Below are 13665 nucleotides of genomic sequence, written 5' to 3'. Positions count from 1 at the left end.
CAGATTTCTTCTGCTGTTAGTATTTTAGGTTTCCTAGTCACACTTTCTTTATAACAGTTCATTTATTTATATTTAAATCCATTTTTAAAGCATGATTTCAGACTAATCATAACAAACAGCTGCACATATTTAATACACCCTTTGGCTATTAAACATGACCTTTGACTAAATTGATCATAGACATCAAAAGAGCTAAAGGAGTGTTAAATTATTATGTTGCATCTATTTTGAGTTCCTGTATCACAGAGCTCACCAAACATTTGTTAGCTTTAAGAAATCATAGGGCAAAGAACAACACACATTAAGTTATTTGGGGCTCTAGATTCTTAATTTTGGATTAGCCGGAGTTACTTCTCTGAATTCTTGCCGTGAATATTTCCTCAAATTCAACTTACACGAGTGGGCTAGCCTCTAAAATTTAATAAGCCAGCATTCAGTGAACATAAAGGTGCTGGTGAAATGCTAAATACTGTAATTATAATTACACTGCAGTAGAATTTATAGTTATTTTTAAATATTATAATATAATAGAAGTAGAACTTTAAAAAAATTTCAGATAATAATTTTCTGAAAACAAAAATACTTTTTGCTTTCTGATACATAAGCCAAGTCCCAGGTCTTATTAGTAGGTATGTGCTTGTTCAGTTGGACATATTCTTTCATTTCTCTCCTTTTATTGTAATTAAAAAGAAAAATAGTATCATTTCATAATAAAAGTAATATCATTTTCCCTAAAGAAAACTTTTCAAACTTTGTGAGATAGTAGAAAGGGAATGGTTATCCATAATTCCACTACTCCAAAACAACTTTTTGTTAGTTTTTTCTTAATAATCATCTGTAAACATGCTGTTATTTATAATTGTGGTACATTGCTTCTTTAAGTTAAGACTTTATGGTTTTAGTATAATTTGAGATTTATGGAATAATCGCGTAAATAGTACATGGAGTTCCATTGTATATTGCTTTTTAAGTTTAACCCTATATCACAAGAATTTTGGTATTTTATTACACACTTTTTATAAGCATCTTCAATTTTTTTCTCATTACCAAAGTGTTGTTTATAGAAAAAGCATTAAACTCTAGATAAGCAAACAGAAAAAGGTTACCTGGTGTAACATTAAATCCTTCTAAGTTGGAAAATTCTTTAAATATGGACTCTGTCTTATATCCCTTTATTCTCAATCATTCTTGCTGGCTCAAAGGTGAATTTCTGATCTATGGGGCATTCAAGAACATGATTTCCCTCTTTGTCCAATCTTTAAACATAACAGCAGCAGTGTTTACACTATCTTAATTTTTGTTTAATGTTAAAAGGTTGTTATAGGAGGCACTTTGTTGGGGTGCCTGAGTGGCTCAGTTGGTTGAGCATCTGCCTTCAGCTCGGGTCATGATCCCAGGGTTCTGGGATCGAATTCCGCATCGGGCTCCTTGCTCGGCTGGGAGCCTGCTTCTCTCTCTCTCTCTGCCTCTGCCTCTCTCTCTCTCTCTCTCCCTCTCTCTCTGTCTCTCATGAGTAAATAAAATTTAAAAAAAAAGAAGGCACTTTTGTTATTGTGGAAAGAGTTCTGATTCACTGCTATTTTCTTAATTACATGCCTCTGAACCAGGTACTCTTCAAATTCAGTTTTCCTACTCATTCAGCAAATATTTATGAACCTACTAGGTTCAGGTGCCAGGCTACATGCTGGGACAACAAAGAATGATCAAATACATTTTAAAATTAATTTTCGAAGCCTTTAGAACTAATCTACTTCTATGATAGTGTAAAACAGGGTTATTCAAAGCAGCCAATCCGTAAACTATGTATTCTTGGTCTGTGATGAGATGAACTAGCACCGGAATGCACTGTAGTTTCCCTTTTTGTGAAAGTCTTGTTATTAAAAAAAAAAGAAAAAAAAGAATTAAATGGTACATTTAGAGACACAGTTGATTTTCCTTCCTCACAGACCACTAACTAACATGTTTGCAGATCAACACTGACCCAAGAACTACCACTTATATTAAATATAAAGAGTGTTTCCTACTGGTTTTTTTTTTTTTTCCTGTTTGGCCATTTATAGTTTTTATTATGGTTTTTTTAAAGATTTATTTTTTTGAGAGGGAGACAGAGAGCGGCGAGCGGGGTGGGGGTGTTGGCCGGACACAGAGGGAGAGAGAATCTCAAGCAGACTCTGTGCTGAGCATGGAGCCCAATGAGGGGCTCGGTCCCATGACCCTGAGATCACGACCTAAGGCGAAACCAAGAGTCGGATGCTTAACTGACTGTGCCACCCAAGGCGCCCCTATTACGATTTTCTTAAATGTTTTGCTGACAGTTTCCTTAAAAATCTCTTCATTACATAATTTTGCTTTTTTGCTTCTTTGAAATTTCTAGATATGGAAGAGTTAATTATGTCCTGGCTCGAAGAATAGAACTTTTAGAAGAAGTCAAACGATTACAAAAGAGTCTAGGAGTTCCAGGAGATGCTTCATATACTTGTGAAACTGCAGGCTATTTCTTCTTATATCAGGTAAAAGATTAAGAGTTTTTAAATCATACGGTCTTCCGTTGGAAACTGGGATGGGTTCTTGAAATTCTTCTTGAAAGCCTGTCTTTTTGTTGAGTAGATTAAAATGTATGCTGTTGCCAAAGCTATATTTGTGAATATTAAATGTTTGTATTTCCTATTATCTTTTATTTTCTTGGCTAAATAGCTTCGCTTGATGACTCATTCACTGAAAGGCCAATGTTGCTACTTTTTAAATATTTTTCCTTTTTCTTTCTTGCTACTGACAAATTTTCTAGTCTCTCTTTGTTTTCATTACTGTAGAAATATAACTAAATATGCTAGCTACCCAGTGGTAACAAAGTACAGTTCTGTAACCTACTTCTATTCATATTAATCAGCTAATGAAGGAAGAACATACTCTCCTTTCAAATTTCCAAAAATAAATTATATTTTAGAACTAATTTCAAAGTAGGAGTTTAAGTTAAAAATTCTTTTGACTTCAATTTAGAGGTGTGCTTTTGCTTTGGTTAGGGTTAATTTTTTAGGTGTGAAAACCATTAAGAAATAGAAAACTAAATAAAATGAACAAAAATAAATCTTAATAGTCAGTTTACTAATAATTTTAAGCAGATTAAGGCATAATCATATAATGGAGAATTTTATATAACTTTGTTCTCTTTGTACTCATGCTATTTGTATATTTTTAAGTCCACATTATACCATTGAAATTTTAAAACATATATGATAAGAATAGGTGTATGCTCATAAGTAGATACCCAGACCAGTTCAATCCATTCAAAATGATCAGATTTCATGGTTTCTAGTGACACAGAGAAGATAGACATCACCTTGCAAAGTAGCCTGCATTGGACTCAGGCAGTTTAGAACTTTGAATAATGGAGTAAAGATCATGCCTAAATGTATATTTGGCACAAAATAAAAATCACTAGGCTCTCAGTGAAAACTACTTTAAAAGTAGGAGAAATAATCAATAAATTTGTGGAGACTTAAGTAATCGATTTGGGAAAAACAAACTTGAAGCTTCACAGTACAGACAACAATTTTCAACATGTAAGAATCACATTGGGAAAGTTATTTTAAAAGGAAATTGTCAAGTTCTGTCCCCAGAGATTTCTTTCAGTAGGAGGTGGTATCCAGGAATCTAAATCTTTATTTAGCCTCTCAGATGTTCTGCCTAAGAACCACACTTGGAGAAACCCTGACTGGGAGAATTACCAAAATTGAGATTAAGCAGGAACCGCATGGTAGAGGCATAGTAAAACATACCAGGATAACTATATCACAAAAGTCATAAAATGAGCTTTCAAATATATACTCAGTTTAACAGAAATGCTTTGTAAATATACTAAAGAGAATTGGAAAAATTATAAAGGTCTGGGAGAAGGGTTGGCATTTACTAAAATGCTGCTAAAGTAGGACTTACCATATATGGAGAAAAACTGAGATAATGAAAAAATACAGAATTTCTTTGTCCAGAGAATTGGTTTTTTTGTTTGTTTTTTAAGCATCAGTAATACCATTTTGAGTATACATGGAGAATCTGAAATGTCTGAGATAAAGTCCCATAGATGACACTGAGGTTCTTTCCAGTTTATATATATTTATAAATTATTTATATTTTCATTTATCCTTATATATACACATATATTTTTTCTTTTGAGAGGGAGAGCGTGGTGGGCAGTGTGGGGAAGAGAGGCAGAGGGAGAGAGAAAATCTTATGCAGGGTTCACACCCAGTGCAGAGCCCAACTGGATCTCATGACCCTGAGGTCAAAACCTGAGCTGAAACCAAGAGTCAGACATCTAACTGACTGAGCCACCCAGGCACCCCTAGTTTTTCTATTTTTGATTAAAGAACCTTTTTTCTATAATCTTAAAAGTCACTTTTAAAAAAGGGCCCTCTGTCAGTGACCTAGATAAGAAATAGTCCTGTTAGGTCAGGGATTGCTTTTCTTTTTCTTTCCCTTTACTTAGTAGATCTTATTTTTACTAGATTTCTTTTTTATTTTATCATTTAAAACCTAATAATTAGCTAGGAATTTTAATCTCAAGTCCCTTTTTTTCATAGGTCATGTCTCGTTGGGAAGAATATATCAGCAAAGTGAAAAATAAAGGTAATATGCTGCCAGATGTTACGGAAGTCTCCACTTTCTTCCCTTTTCATGAATACTTTGCAAATGCCCCTCAGCCCATTTTTAAAGGCCGATCTTATGAAGAAGACATGGAAATTGCTGAAGGATGTTTCAGGCATATTAAGAAAATCTTCACTCAGCTTGAGGTAAGGATTCTCAGGTTTTTTAACTTGCCTTTAAAGGCTTCAAGTTTAGTTGGTTTTTTTGTTTTTAATGAAGTAAGTGTGGAATATTCACATCTTACAAACCAGATTGTTACTTTTAAGTGAGATTATTGAAAACATTTATAGTTTTAGTTCAAGAAGTGAGTAAAAATTAAGATTTATATTCAATCCCCATTATTCTGACTTTTCTGGTGTAAAAGTCTTAGCATTTAAGAAAGGAATGCTTCCCTCAAGAGATTCAACAGTGTTTCTTTGAATTGGAATCTGAGACTGCCACTTCCAAATGATGGAAAACATTTGAAGAGTATAGCAGCCCCAGTCAGGCTCAGAGATCACATTCAGGCTCAGATTCCACAGTAAGATGATTTAGGATTACTCAGGTAACAGGGGCAGTGACTTTGTCTGTTTTGTCTTTGTACCTTTTAGATAAGATATCTCTACTTCCTAAAGGAGTATCTGGCACATAGTATATATTCAGTAAATATCAATGCGTGGTGTTGGTAGGGGGGAGGTTGATAGATGGTAAGTACAGAATAATAAATATATAGTATAATAGTAAGTAAAGTTTTAGGACCTACAAAACAATATTAGAGTATGTTTATATAAACAAAGTAAAAGGAAAAAAAAAGTAAAAGGATAAAAACATTTAATTCATAATAGTAGCTGTCTTGGGAGGGGTGGGGAGAGATTTAAACAGAGTCCCTCTCCTGTACCTGTCATGTTTTAACTATTTAAAAAACAAAAATGTTAAAAATATCTAAAGTATGACAATGTTCAGAATTTATAGGACTTGATATTAGGCGCTCTGCTTGGGCTTGTTTGCTCCTCATTTAATATCTATTGTCCATCATTTTACCCTGCTCTATGGGGATCTTTTGCCACGGTCAGAGGTGGACCTGATCCTTGGAGGTTTAATTTCCTGGCTTTCCATATTAGCTGACTTCTGGCTGGGTTTAGCCAATAAAAAATGTGGCAGAAATAGAGAAGCTAGGATATTGCTCCACCAATTGTCTTGGGTTTCATCTCTTCCACGGCTCCAGTTTCTGTTGGCCTGGCTTCCTATGATTGTTGCTGTAGCTTATTCTGGTACCCCAGTCCCACTGCCTCCTTCCTTTATCTGTCCTAGCCTAGGAATGGTCAAACTTCCTGCTATTGCTCATCTCTCGGTTAGCTCAGCCATTCGTTCCCTGGCTGGCTTATGTGCTCCTTTGTCAACTGTGAAACCAAACCCCCTGCATTAAATTTCCTTTGTTATGAATACTTGAAAAAGTTCCTGTTTTTGTGGAAGGACCTTGAGTAGATACTGTGGTGATAGATATTTTATTCAATATTCTTGTTGATAACTCTCAATATTTTACCTTATACAAAAACAGTCCAAATTATAGCTTGAGTGTCAGTTATTATATGAACTCAATTAATACCTAATTAATAATGAACAGAATTGTGATCCATTAGGCTTAGTTTATGATATAAGTATATTAATTAATCAGGAATTAAGTCTGATAAACTGGATTGTGTGAATGTATGCATGAAACATGTTTATTTTCCTAAAATACTCTCTCCCTGACCCCCACTCCCATAGGAATTCAGAGCTTCTGAACTGCTTCGAAGTGGACTGGACAGATCTAAATACCTTCTAGTGAAAGAAGCCAAAATCATTGCTATGACTTGTACTCATGCTGCCTTAAAACGACATGATTTAGTCAAGCTAGGTTTCAAGGTAGGGACTTACAGTTTCATTCCTCAATTGATCATCTGTTCAGCTGTTAGGTTTCTCTTTTCTCTCCTTTCCTTTCCTTTTCTTTTTCTTTTTTAATTTTTATTTAAATTTTCCTTTCCTTTTCTTTTCCTTTCCTTTCCTTTACCGAGGCCGTTTCCCTTGAAGATTGGCTTACCTCTTACTGACGTTCATATTTATAATTCCTTAAAAATGTCTTTTCTAAAAGTGATGATAATCTCTGATGTTTATATGATTAATGAACTCTAGACCTGATTTTTCTAAGTCTGCTTATCAGTAATATGTCAGTTAAGTAACATAACCATATGATTATCTAAACAAAGTCTAATATTTGTTAAGGTAAATTGATTTTTCACTATGTTAAAAAATCTCCAAACATAACTAAAAGCTATAAAAATAACATTTGACAATGTTTTTCACCTATCAGACATCTGTATCTTACATTGTTCATGTTTTAAATACACATCCACTCCCACTTATTTGTTCATTCAGTAGATGGAAAACCTTCTATGTAAGGATATGGAATACTCTTATTTATAAGACTGTAGATGAGATATTAAAATGATTTCGTCATATGATAAAGACAGGAGAGCCAATGGGCACCATAGCCTTATAACCTGTGACTTGTTTAAAGTGGAATGTAGTAAATAAGCAGTAAATTTGAATTTGCAGCCTCTTTATAACTTTGCTAGTGATACTGGCCTAAACTCTGACTTTAATGCAAATCGTTTAACTTCTTTGCAGTTGGTTTATCTGTTGTTTAAAATAGGGTTTGTGTACTGCTTTGAATTCAAAGTTAGAAAAGCGTTTGTTGTTAATGAAAGTGACTGACAATTTTTAAATGTTGTGAGCTCGCTGGAGGGTAAGTGCTAAATACTATTCAGGGTGACAGAGTAGTTGCTATCTTAGATGGAAGGTTCCTCAGCCGCAAGGTTAGCACAAGCACGATAATTTATTAAACCGTCTGTGAACTTATGTTAGTGGTGTGAACTTACCCTTTTGCAAATTATTAGTGAGAATTTTTCACCTAAATATTTTGTTCTTGGGGCTGACATAGAAAATATGCCTGGTATTTGATATTCAGTCATATCGGTTTAATAACAAGGGAAATGATGCAATCATAATTAACATTTTATGGTGTTGTGCAGCTTTTCACATGCATATTTTAAAAAACATTACTTGTAGCTTATCAAACTTTCGTTAATCATTTACTTACGATGTGCTATACATACATAGTTAGCATGAGTGCTGATAGTATTCCTTAGATCTTTTATATTTTTAAGTTTGAAGTTTCATTTTTATCAAACTTCCCCTGCATCTGGTTTATGCATTTAAAAACCTTGTTGTAGAGCTACTTAACATGAAGAAAGGGCAGTCCCCTACTTCCCTGATTAGCCATTCTTTCAACTCTTAGTATTTTCTGTGTTCTTTTTATCTGTATCAATAAAGAATGTTAAATTTGCATTTAGGGGTGCCTGGGTGGCTTGGTTAAGCATCTGCCTTGGGCTCAGGTCATGATCCCAGGGTCCTGGGATCGAGCCTCTCGTTGGGCTCCCTGCCCAGCAGGGAGCCTGCTTCTCCCTCTGCCTGCCGCTCCCCCTGCTTGTGCTGTCTCTCTCTCTCTCTCTCTCTCTCTCTCTCTCTCTCTCTCTCTCTGTCAAATAAATAAATTTGCATTTTCGACATCGTGTTTTGACCCTGTGCCATCCCCAGGGAGACATGCATGCACAGTCATGTGCTCTTTTCCTGCCTTAATATGCCCAGTAGGGTTATGTCATAATTTTGCTTTGTGATTAAAGTTGCCTTTTAAAAAGCAGAATCTATAGATACATTTTTTGTAAGTTAAATTGCATTAGATTTTCAGAGTTATTTTTCAGAAAGCAGGCTCTTTAAACCATCTTGAGCTGCTCCCACTCTGTTTTGCATATCATATCTATTATCCTCAGAGTCCACACAGGGACTTGTGAGAAAATATGGATCTTAGAACTCCTCCTCCTAAGCTCCCATGAGGATGACCTAATTAATCCTTGTAATAGGGAAATTCAGCATCAGATAGAGCTAGAGAAGACACCTATCCACATACCTTTAAATATTTTCAATAAGAAACAGTAAAGAATTGAACCTTAACTTTCATCATTGGATGTCCAGTGGAAATTCATGTCATCTGCTTGTCTTGGACAAATAAATACAACCATAGTTTGGTAAAAATGAGTAGCACAGAAATTACAGTATATGTAAACAGCTCATTTAAAAACAGTTAATAGGGCACCCTGGCAGGAGCTGAAATTGAAAAAAAAATTACCGTAATAAAATAAATAAAAAATAAAAGTTAAAAGTTAATGAAGCATAAAGAGTAAATATGCTCCTACCTTCCACCTTCCAAGGAAACAAAATAAGAGGAGAAAACATTAAAAACACAAAACAAAGGAACTCTAATTTGTACTTAGATTCTCAAAGAAGGTATTTTACCAATCAGACAAGGAAGAGGATGTCACACTAAGTAACAAGCAGAATTAGAAGTGGAGGGGAAGGAAAACATGTTGAGAATAGATCTAGAAGAGAATTGAGCAGATGGGAGAGCAGTAATCATCAAAGAAAGAATGAAATTTCCTTATGTTGGAGAAAGACTTGATTTTTCATTATTTTATAAGTGTGCAGTGCCTGATGTTACTGGAAACTGGGCTAGTGGAAGGATGCAGGCACCAAACAAGTAGATACACAGAATTACAAATTGTGATGTGCTATGAGACAAAGGAAGAGAGTTCTGTGGAATCAGGTTTAACTTGGGAGGTCAGAGAAGACATGGATAAAGTGGGTTTTAAGCTGGTACTTTAAAGATGAGGAAGAGCCAAGCAGACAAAAAATGAAGAGCAGATAGTACTGCAGAGGGCCTAAGGCCAGAATGGTTTTGCCATTTCTAAGAAAATGAAATAGGTCAACGTGGCTGCAGCTTAATTAGTAAGGAGGAAGGTGGCATTTAAAGTAGGAGAGGAAGACGGGGGGGGTGCAAATTGAATATAGGCCTGTATTAATACACCTTTTACAGGCCTTTTCAGGGATCTTTTTCCTAAGATAAGTGGAATCCAGGGAAGGATTTGAAACCAGTTGGTGACATGATCTGATGCCTGTTGTATCAGTGGTTTAGGGGAGGCAAGCCAGGAAGGGGCAGGGCTAGTAAAAGAGATTTCTAGCAGTAGTCAGAGTGGTGGCTTAGATTTTAGTGGTGGTGGTAGTAGAAATGGAGAGAGAGTTTTGAAGATAAAATTACATGCTTTGATGACAAATTGAATGCCAGGGGTAAAACAGAGGTAGATTGTCAAGTGCTGGGTAGGATTCATAAGGGGGAAAAAAAAATACCCCAAAAAACTACCCAGGGTAAGAATACCAATGGAAATGACCTCATATATAATCATAAATTGATTCTTGCTTATGTAGAACTTAAGGAACTGAGTTGAAAAATAACTAAATTGATATGCAATGCAAGAAATGATATGCAGGATCTCTTCAAGGTAGAATTGTATATTCAGGGGGCTTCCCTGAGGTTACAGACTTGAACTAGAAAAGCAGGGGCATCATGATAAAAAAGATAATGAACTTTCTGTTTGAATAATTTGTATGATGTTATTTTTATCTGAAATTATTTGGGGTTTTTTTTGGATAGTTATAGTTATGGTGGTAGTTGTTTGGCTTTCAAGCTGTCTTTTTTTTATTATGTTAATCACTATACATCATTAGTTTTTGATGTAGTGTTCCATGATTCATTTTTTTTTTTTAAGATTTTATTTATTTATTTGACAGAGAGAGAGAGACACAGAAAGGGAACACAAGCAGGGGCAGAGGGAGAGGGAGAAGCAGGCTTTCCGCAGGGCAGGGAGCCCGATGCGGGGCTCTCTCCCAGGACCTTGGGATCATGACCTGAGCCGAAGGCAGATGCTTAATGACTGAGCCACCAGGCGCCCTTCAAGCTGTCTTTTTAACAAGCTTTCCTTTTTCTCCATTTCTCAGTATGACAACATTTTAATGGAAGAGGCTGCGCAGATCCTGGAGATAGAAACTTTTATACCTCTTCTTCTACAGGTAAGAAACGGAGATCTGAGACAAAGAGTTTGAAGAATTCTGGGGAACGGTGTCAAAAAGCTACAGTTTTGGGGTGCTAATTGTCATAATTACATATTTTTTTTAACTTCATTATGTTTGCTATTCTATTTTAAGCCTATAAACTTCCTTTAATCTATTCACTGGTTATTTAGTAGTTTGTTTTGTTTCTGGGAGTACTATTTAAAAATTCATAGTTTATCTTTAAGTTTTGAAAAGACAGTAATTTTAATCAAGAAAATTACATTGTTAAGCAGTCTGGAGGGTAGATGAGCTATTTTTTTCATTTCCTTTGTTAGTTGTTTCTGGAATTGTTTTTGATGTTCACTGAGTACATTGCTTTTCTTTATTTTATGCCTAAATTTTTCTGAGCTAAATGGCGATGTTTAAGAATGTTTCTTATTGTACAATAGTCTTTACTGTGGAAGAATTAAAAACAAAATGTGGAATTCCCGATTTAAGAATAGTGACTGCTTTAATTTATGGATAAATTGGGTTCTAAAAGTTGTTTTATAAGCCAAGTTATTTGGAACTTGGGATGTGTTTTATCAGGGTATGTTTCAAGGAACAAGATGTGTAAAGTAGGAAATCAGAGTAGTCGTGTGGGAAATTAAAGACATAACTTTTACTACTTTGGGGGTTTTCAGACTGGCTCTTGGCTTAATTGTAATACAGAGTATCCACTTTGACATCTGTCCATTTCCCTGCTCAGGCATCTTTTTCTTTCTATGCACCCTTTGCCTCATTCTGACCTGAGTCTCCCTTGGCTTGCCCTACCTTTAAGTAGGGTAATTCCATGCTCACCTTCTCAGTCCCTCTACCCTCCCTCATGCACTGTCAGTCACAAGGGTGATGGCCCCTGTTTGTGGTTCACAAGTCATTCTATAAATTTTCCAGATTTCTCTCTGTGGAACTGGTGAATAAGAATTAGTAAGCCAATAAAGCCATTTTTTAAATAGCACGACTCTTGAGCGATTAATTAGAGACCAACAGGGCAATATATTAATCAGAGTATTTTGTCATCTCCTCACTTTTCATTTCTAGAATCCTCAAGATGGTTTTAGCCGCCTGAAACGCTGGATTATGATTGGTGATCATCACCAGTTACCTCCAGTCATTAAGAATATGGCCTTTCAGAAGTATTCAAACATGGAGCAGTCTCTCTTCACTCGCTTTGTCCGGGTTGGAGTTCCTACTGTGGACCTTGATGCTCAAGGGAGAGCCAGGGCAAGGTAAAGGAGCCTTAAGAACTACCTATTTAAGGACCCCAGCTCCATGATCCAACTATTTGATAGCATATTCAGTAGCAAGTGTAGAATTCCCTGTTGTCTAGGAACCTGCCATCTACAAATCTGGAAGTGCCTATATTGCCTTCTGCACTGGGTGTGAACTGACCGAGATATTTCCTGCACTTCACTTTAATTCACTGAGATTAATTGGTGTGACTTGTAAACTAAAGCTTCTTTTCACTGTCTCTTGCCCTTTCTTCATGCCCGCAGAAGATAAATAGTTAATATCATTTTGAAATCTAAAACAAAAGGTGAACAAGAAGAAAACACACCAGTTCTTACTTATATTAAGTGTACAGGCCCTATCTCATAATTACCTCAAAGTATTCCTCAGTTTACAGACTCTTCCCTGTTTGTTTTTGGTTTTTTGTTTTTTTTTAATTTAAGGAGTAAAGATAGCATTTATCTCAGAGAACAGAGTAGAGCTTCATTTCTATAATCATCAAGTCTTCTGACCTTTGGTTACTTGAAGCAGGGAGGCAAGTTGAAAAGCATTATTGCTAAAAAGATGAGTGCAAAATGGTGAACATGAAAATTAAAAGGAAGAACACAGCTCCTTAGGAACCCAAATTTTGCATCACTAATATTTCCTGTTTGTGGGGGCGGGGTTTGTCTTTGGAAAGCTTATGTAATCTCTACAACTGGCGATACAAGAATCTGGGAAACCTACCCCACGTGCAGCTCTTGCCAGAGTTTAGTACAGCAAATGCTGGCTTGCTTTATGACTTCCAGCTCATCAATGTGGAAGATTTTCAAGGAGTGGGAGAGTCTGAACCTAATCCTTATTTTTATCAGGTGAGAAAAAACGTGAAACTTTTAAGTTTATTTTGCATTAACTAGCTGAATTACTACCTAAATCAGTGACATTGAACCATTTGGTTAGCCATTGAAAAAACAAAATTAAGTTCCCATCTCACACAAAACACAAAAATTTCTGTTTCATATAGATTCAAGATACATACACCAAAGAAACTGTAAACACACTAGAAAGAAGAAAATACTGATTTTATGTATATATACATATATTATATATATATTTATAATAACATTAGGGTGAGAAGGGTCTTAAGCTCATTACCAAAGGCAGAAATCATAAAAATATTGATTGGAGACCAAAATTTATTTCCAAGATTTAACAGACAGTGGGTTAAATTCTGAATATATATATATATATATAGGAACTCCTGTAAATCACTTTTTAAAGTAACACCCCAACAGAAAAATGCAATAAAGATAAAAATATGCAGTTCACAAAAAAAGATTTGTAGCAAGTATAAGTCACTGGACTGTATTTTCACCTCTAATAATACTCAGTGTGGAGTAGGTTTAGGGAAATTTTATACTCATGCAATGCTAGAAGGAAAACAATTTGGTGAACAGATTGTCAGTATGTATTAAAAGCAGTGTCCTCACTCTGAAGAATTTATCCTAAAAAATAAATGGACAAGTTTGCAAAGACTTATATGCTAAAATGTCCATCAGATCTTTTTCTTTTACTGCATATTATTTTAGAAATGAGAAACAACCAAAGTATCTGTCGGTAGGGATTAATTACACTATTACCTATTCCATATAATGAATAGACACTAAGTACGATAACATTATAACTTTGTTTACTGACAAGGAAAATGTTTATGCTATATTAAATGAAAAAAACTAGATTGTAAAATATATCGTATAGTGTTCTTTTTTTTTTTAAAGATTAATTTATTAGAGAGAGTGGGGGTGGGGAGTGCAG

The 13665-nt window shown here is 35.2% G+C and overlaps 1 protein-coding gene across 2 annotated transcripts in view; it reads left to right on the top strand.

Annotated features, from left to right (window-relative positions):
* Nucleotides 1–13665, top strand: part of AQR (aquarius intron-binding spliceosomal factor) — a 108817-nt gene that overhangs the window by 76930 nt on the left and 18222 nt on the right. For both annotated transcript variants that reach the window (XR_003210524.2, XM_025883877.2), the window contains exons 25-30: nt 2375–2510; nt 4578–4787; nt 6388–6525; nt 10549–10620; nt 11683–11870; nt 12551–12722. Coding sequence is in view for 1 of the 2 variants with exons in the window: in XM_025883877.2 (XP_025739662.1) it covers nt 2375–2510; nt 4578–4787; nt 6388–6525; nt 10549–10620; nt 11683–11870; nt 12551–12722 (916 nt within the window). In the remaining variant the exon portion in view is untranslated. The remainder of the gene's footprint in view (nt 1–2374; nt 2511–4577; nt 4788–6387; nt 6526–10548; nt 10621–11682; nt 11871–12550; nt 12723–13665) is intronic.

The sequence above is a fragment of the Callorhinus ursinus genome, unplaced genomic scaffold (genome assembly GCF_003265705.2).
Source record: "Callorhinus ursinus isolate GAN/ISIS: 27379988/994484 unplaced genomic scaffold, GSC_fseal_2.0 scaffold25, whole genome shotgun sequence".
In the NCBI taxonomy this organism is placed as follows: Eukaryota; Metazoa; Chordata; class Mammalia; order Carnivora; family Otariidae; genus Callorhinus; species Callorhinus ursinus.
Note: the sequence above shows the minus strand (reverse complement) of the source record. Positions and strands in the feature narration are given on the sequence as shown.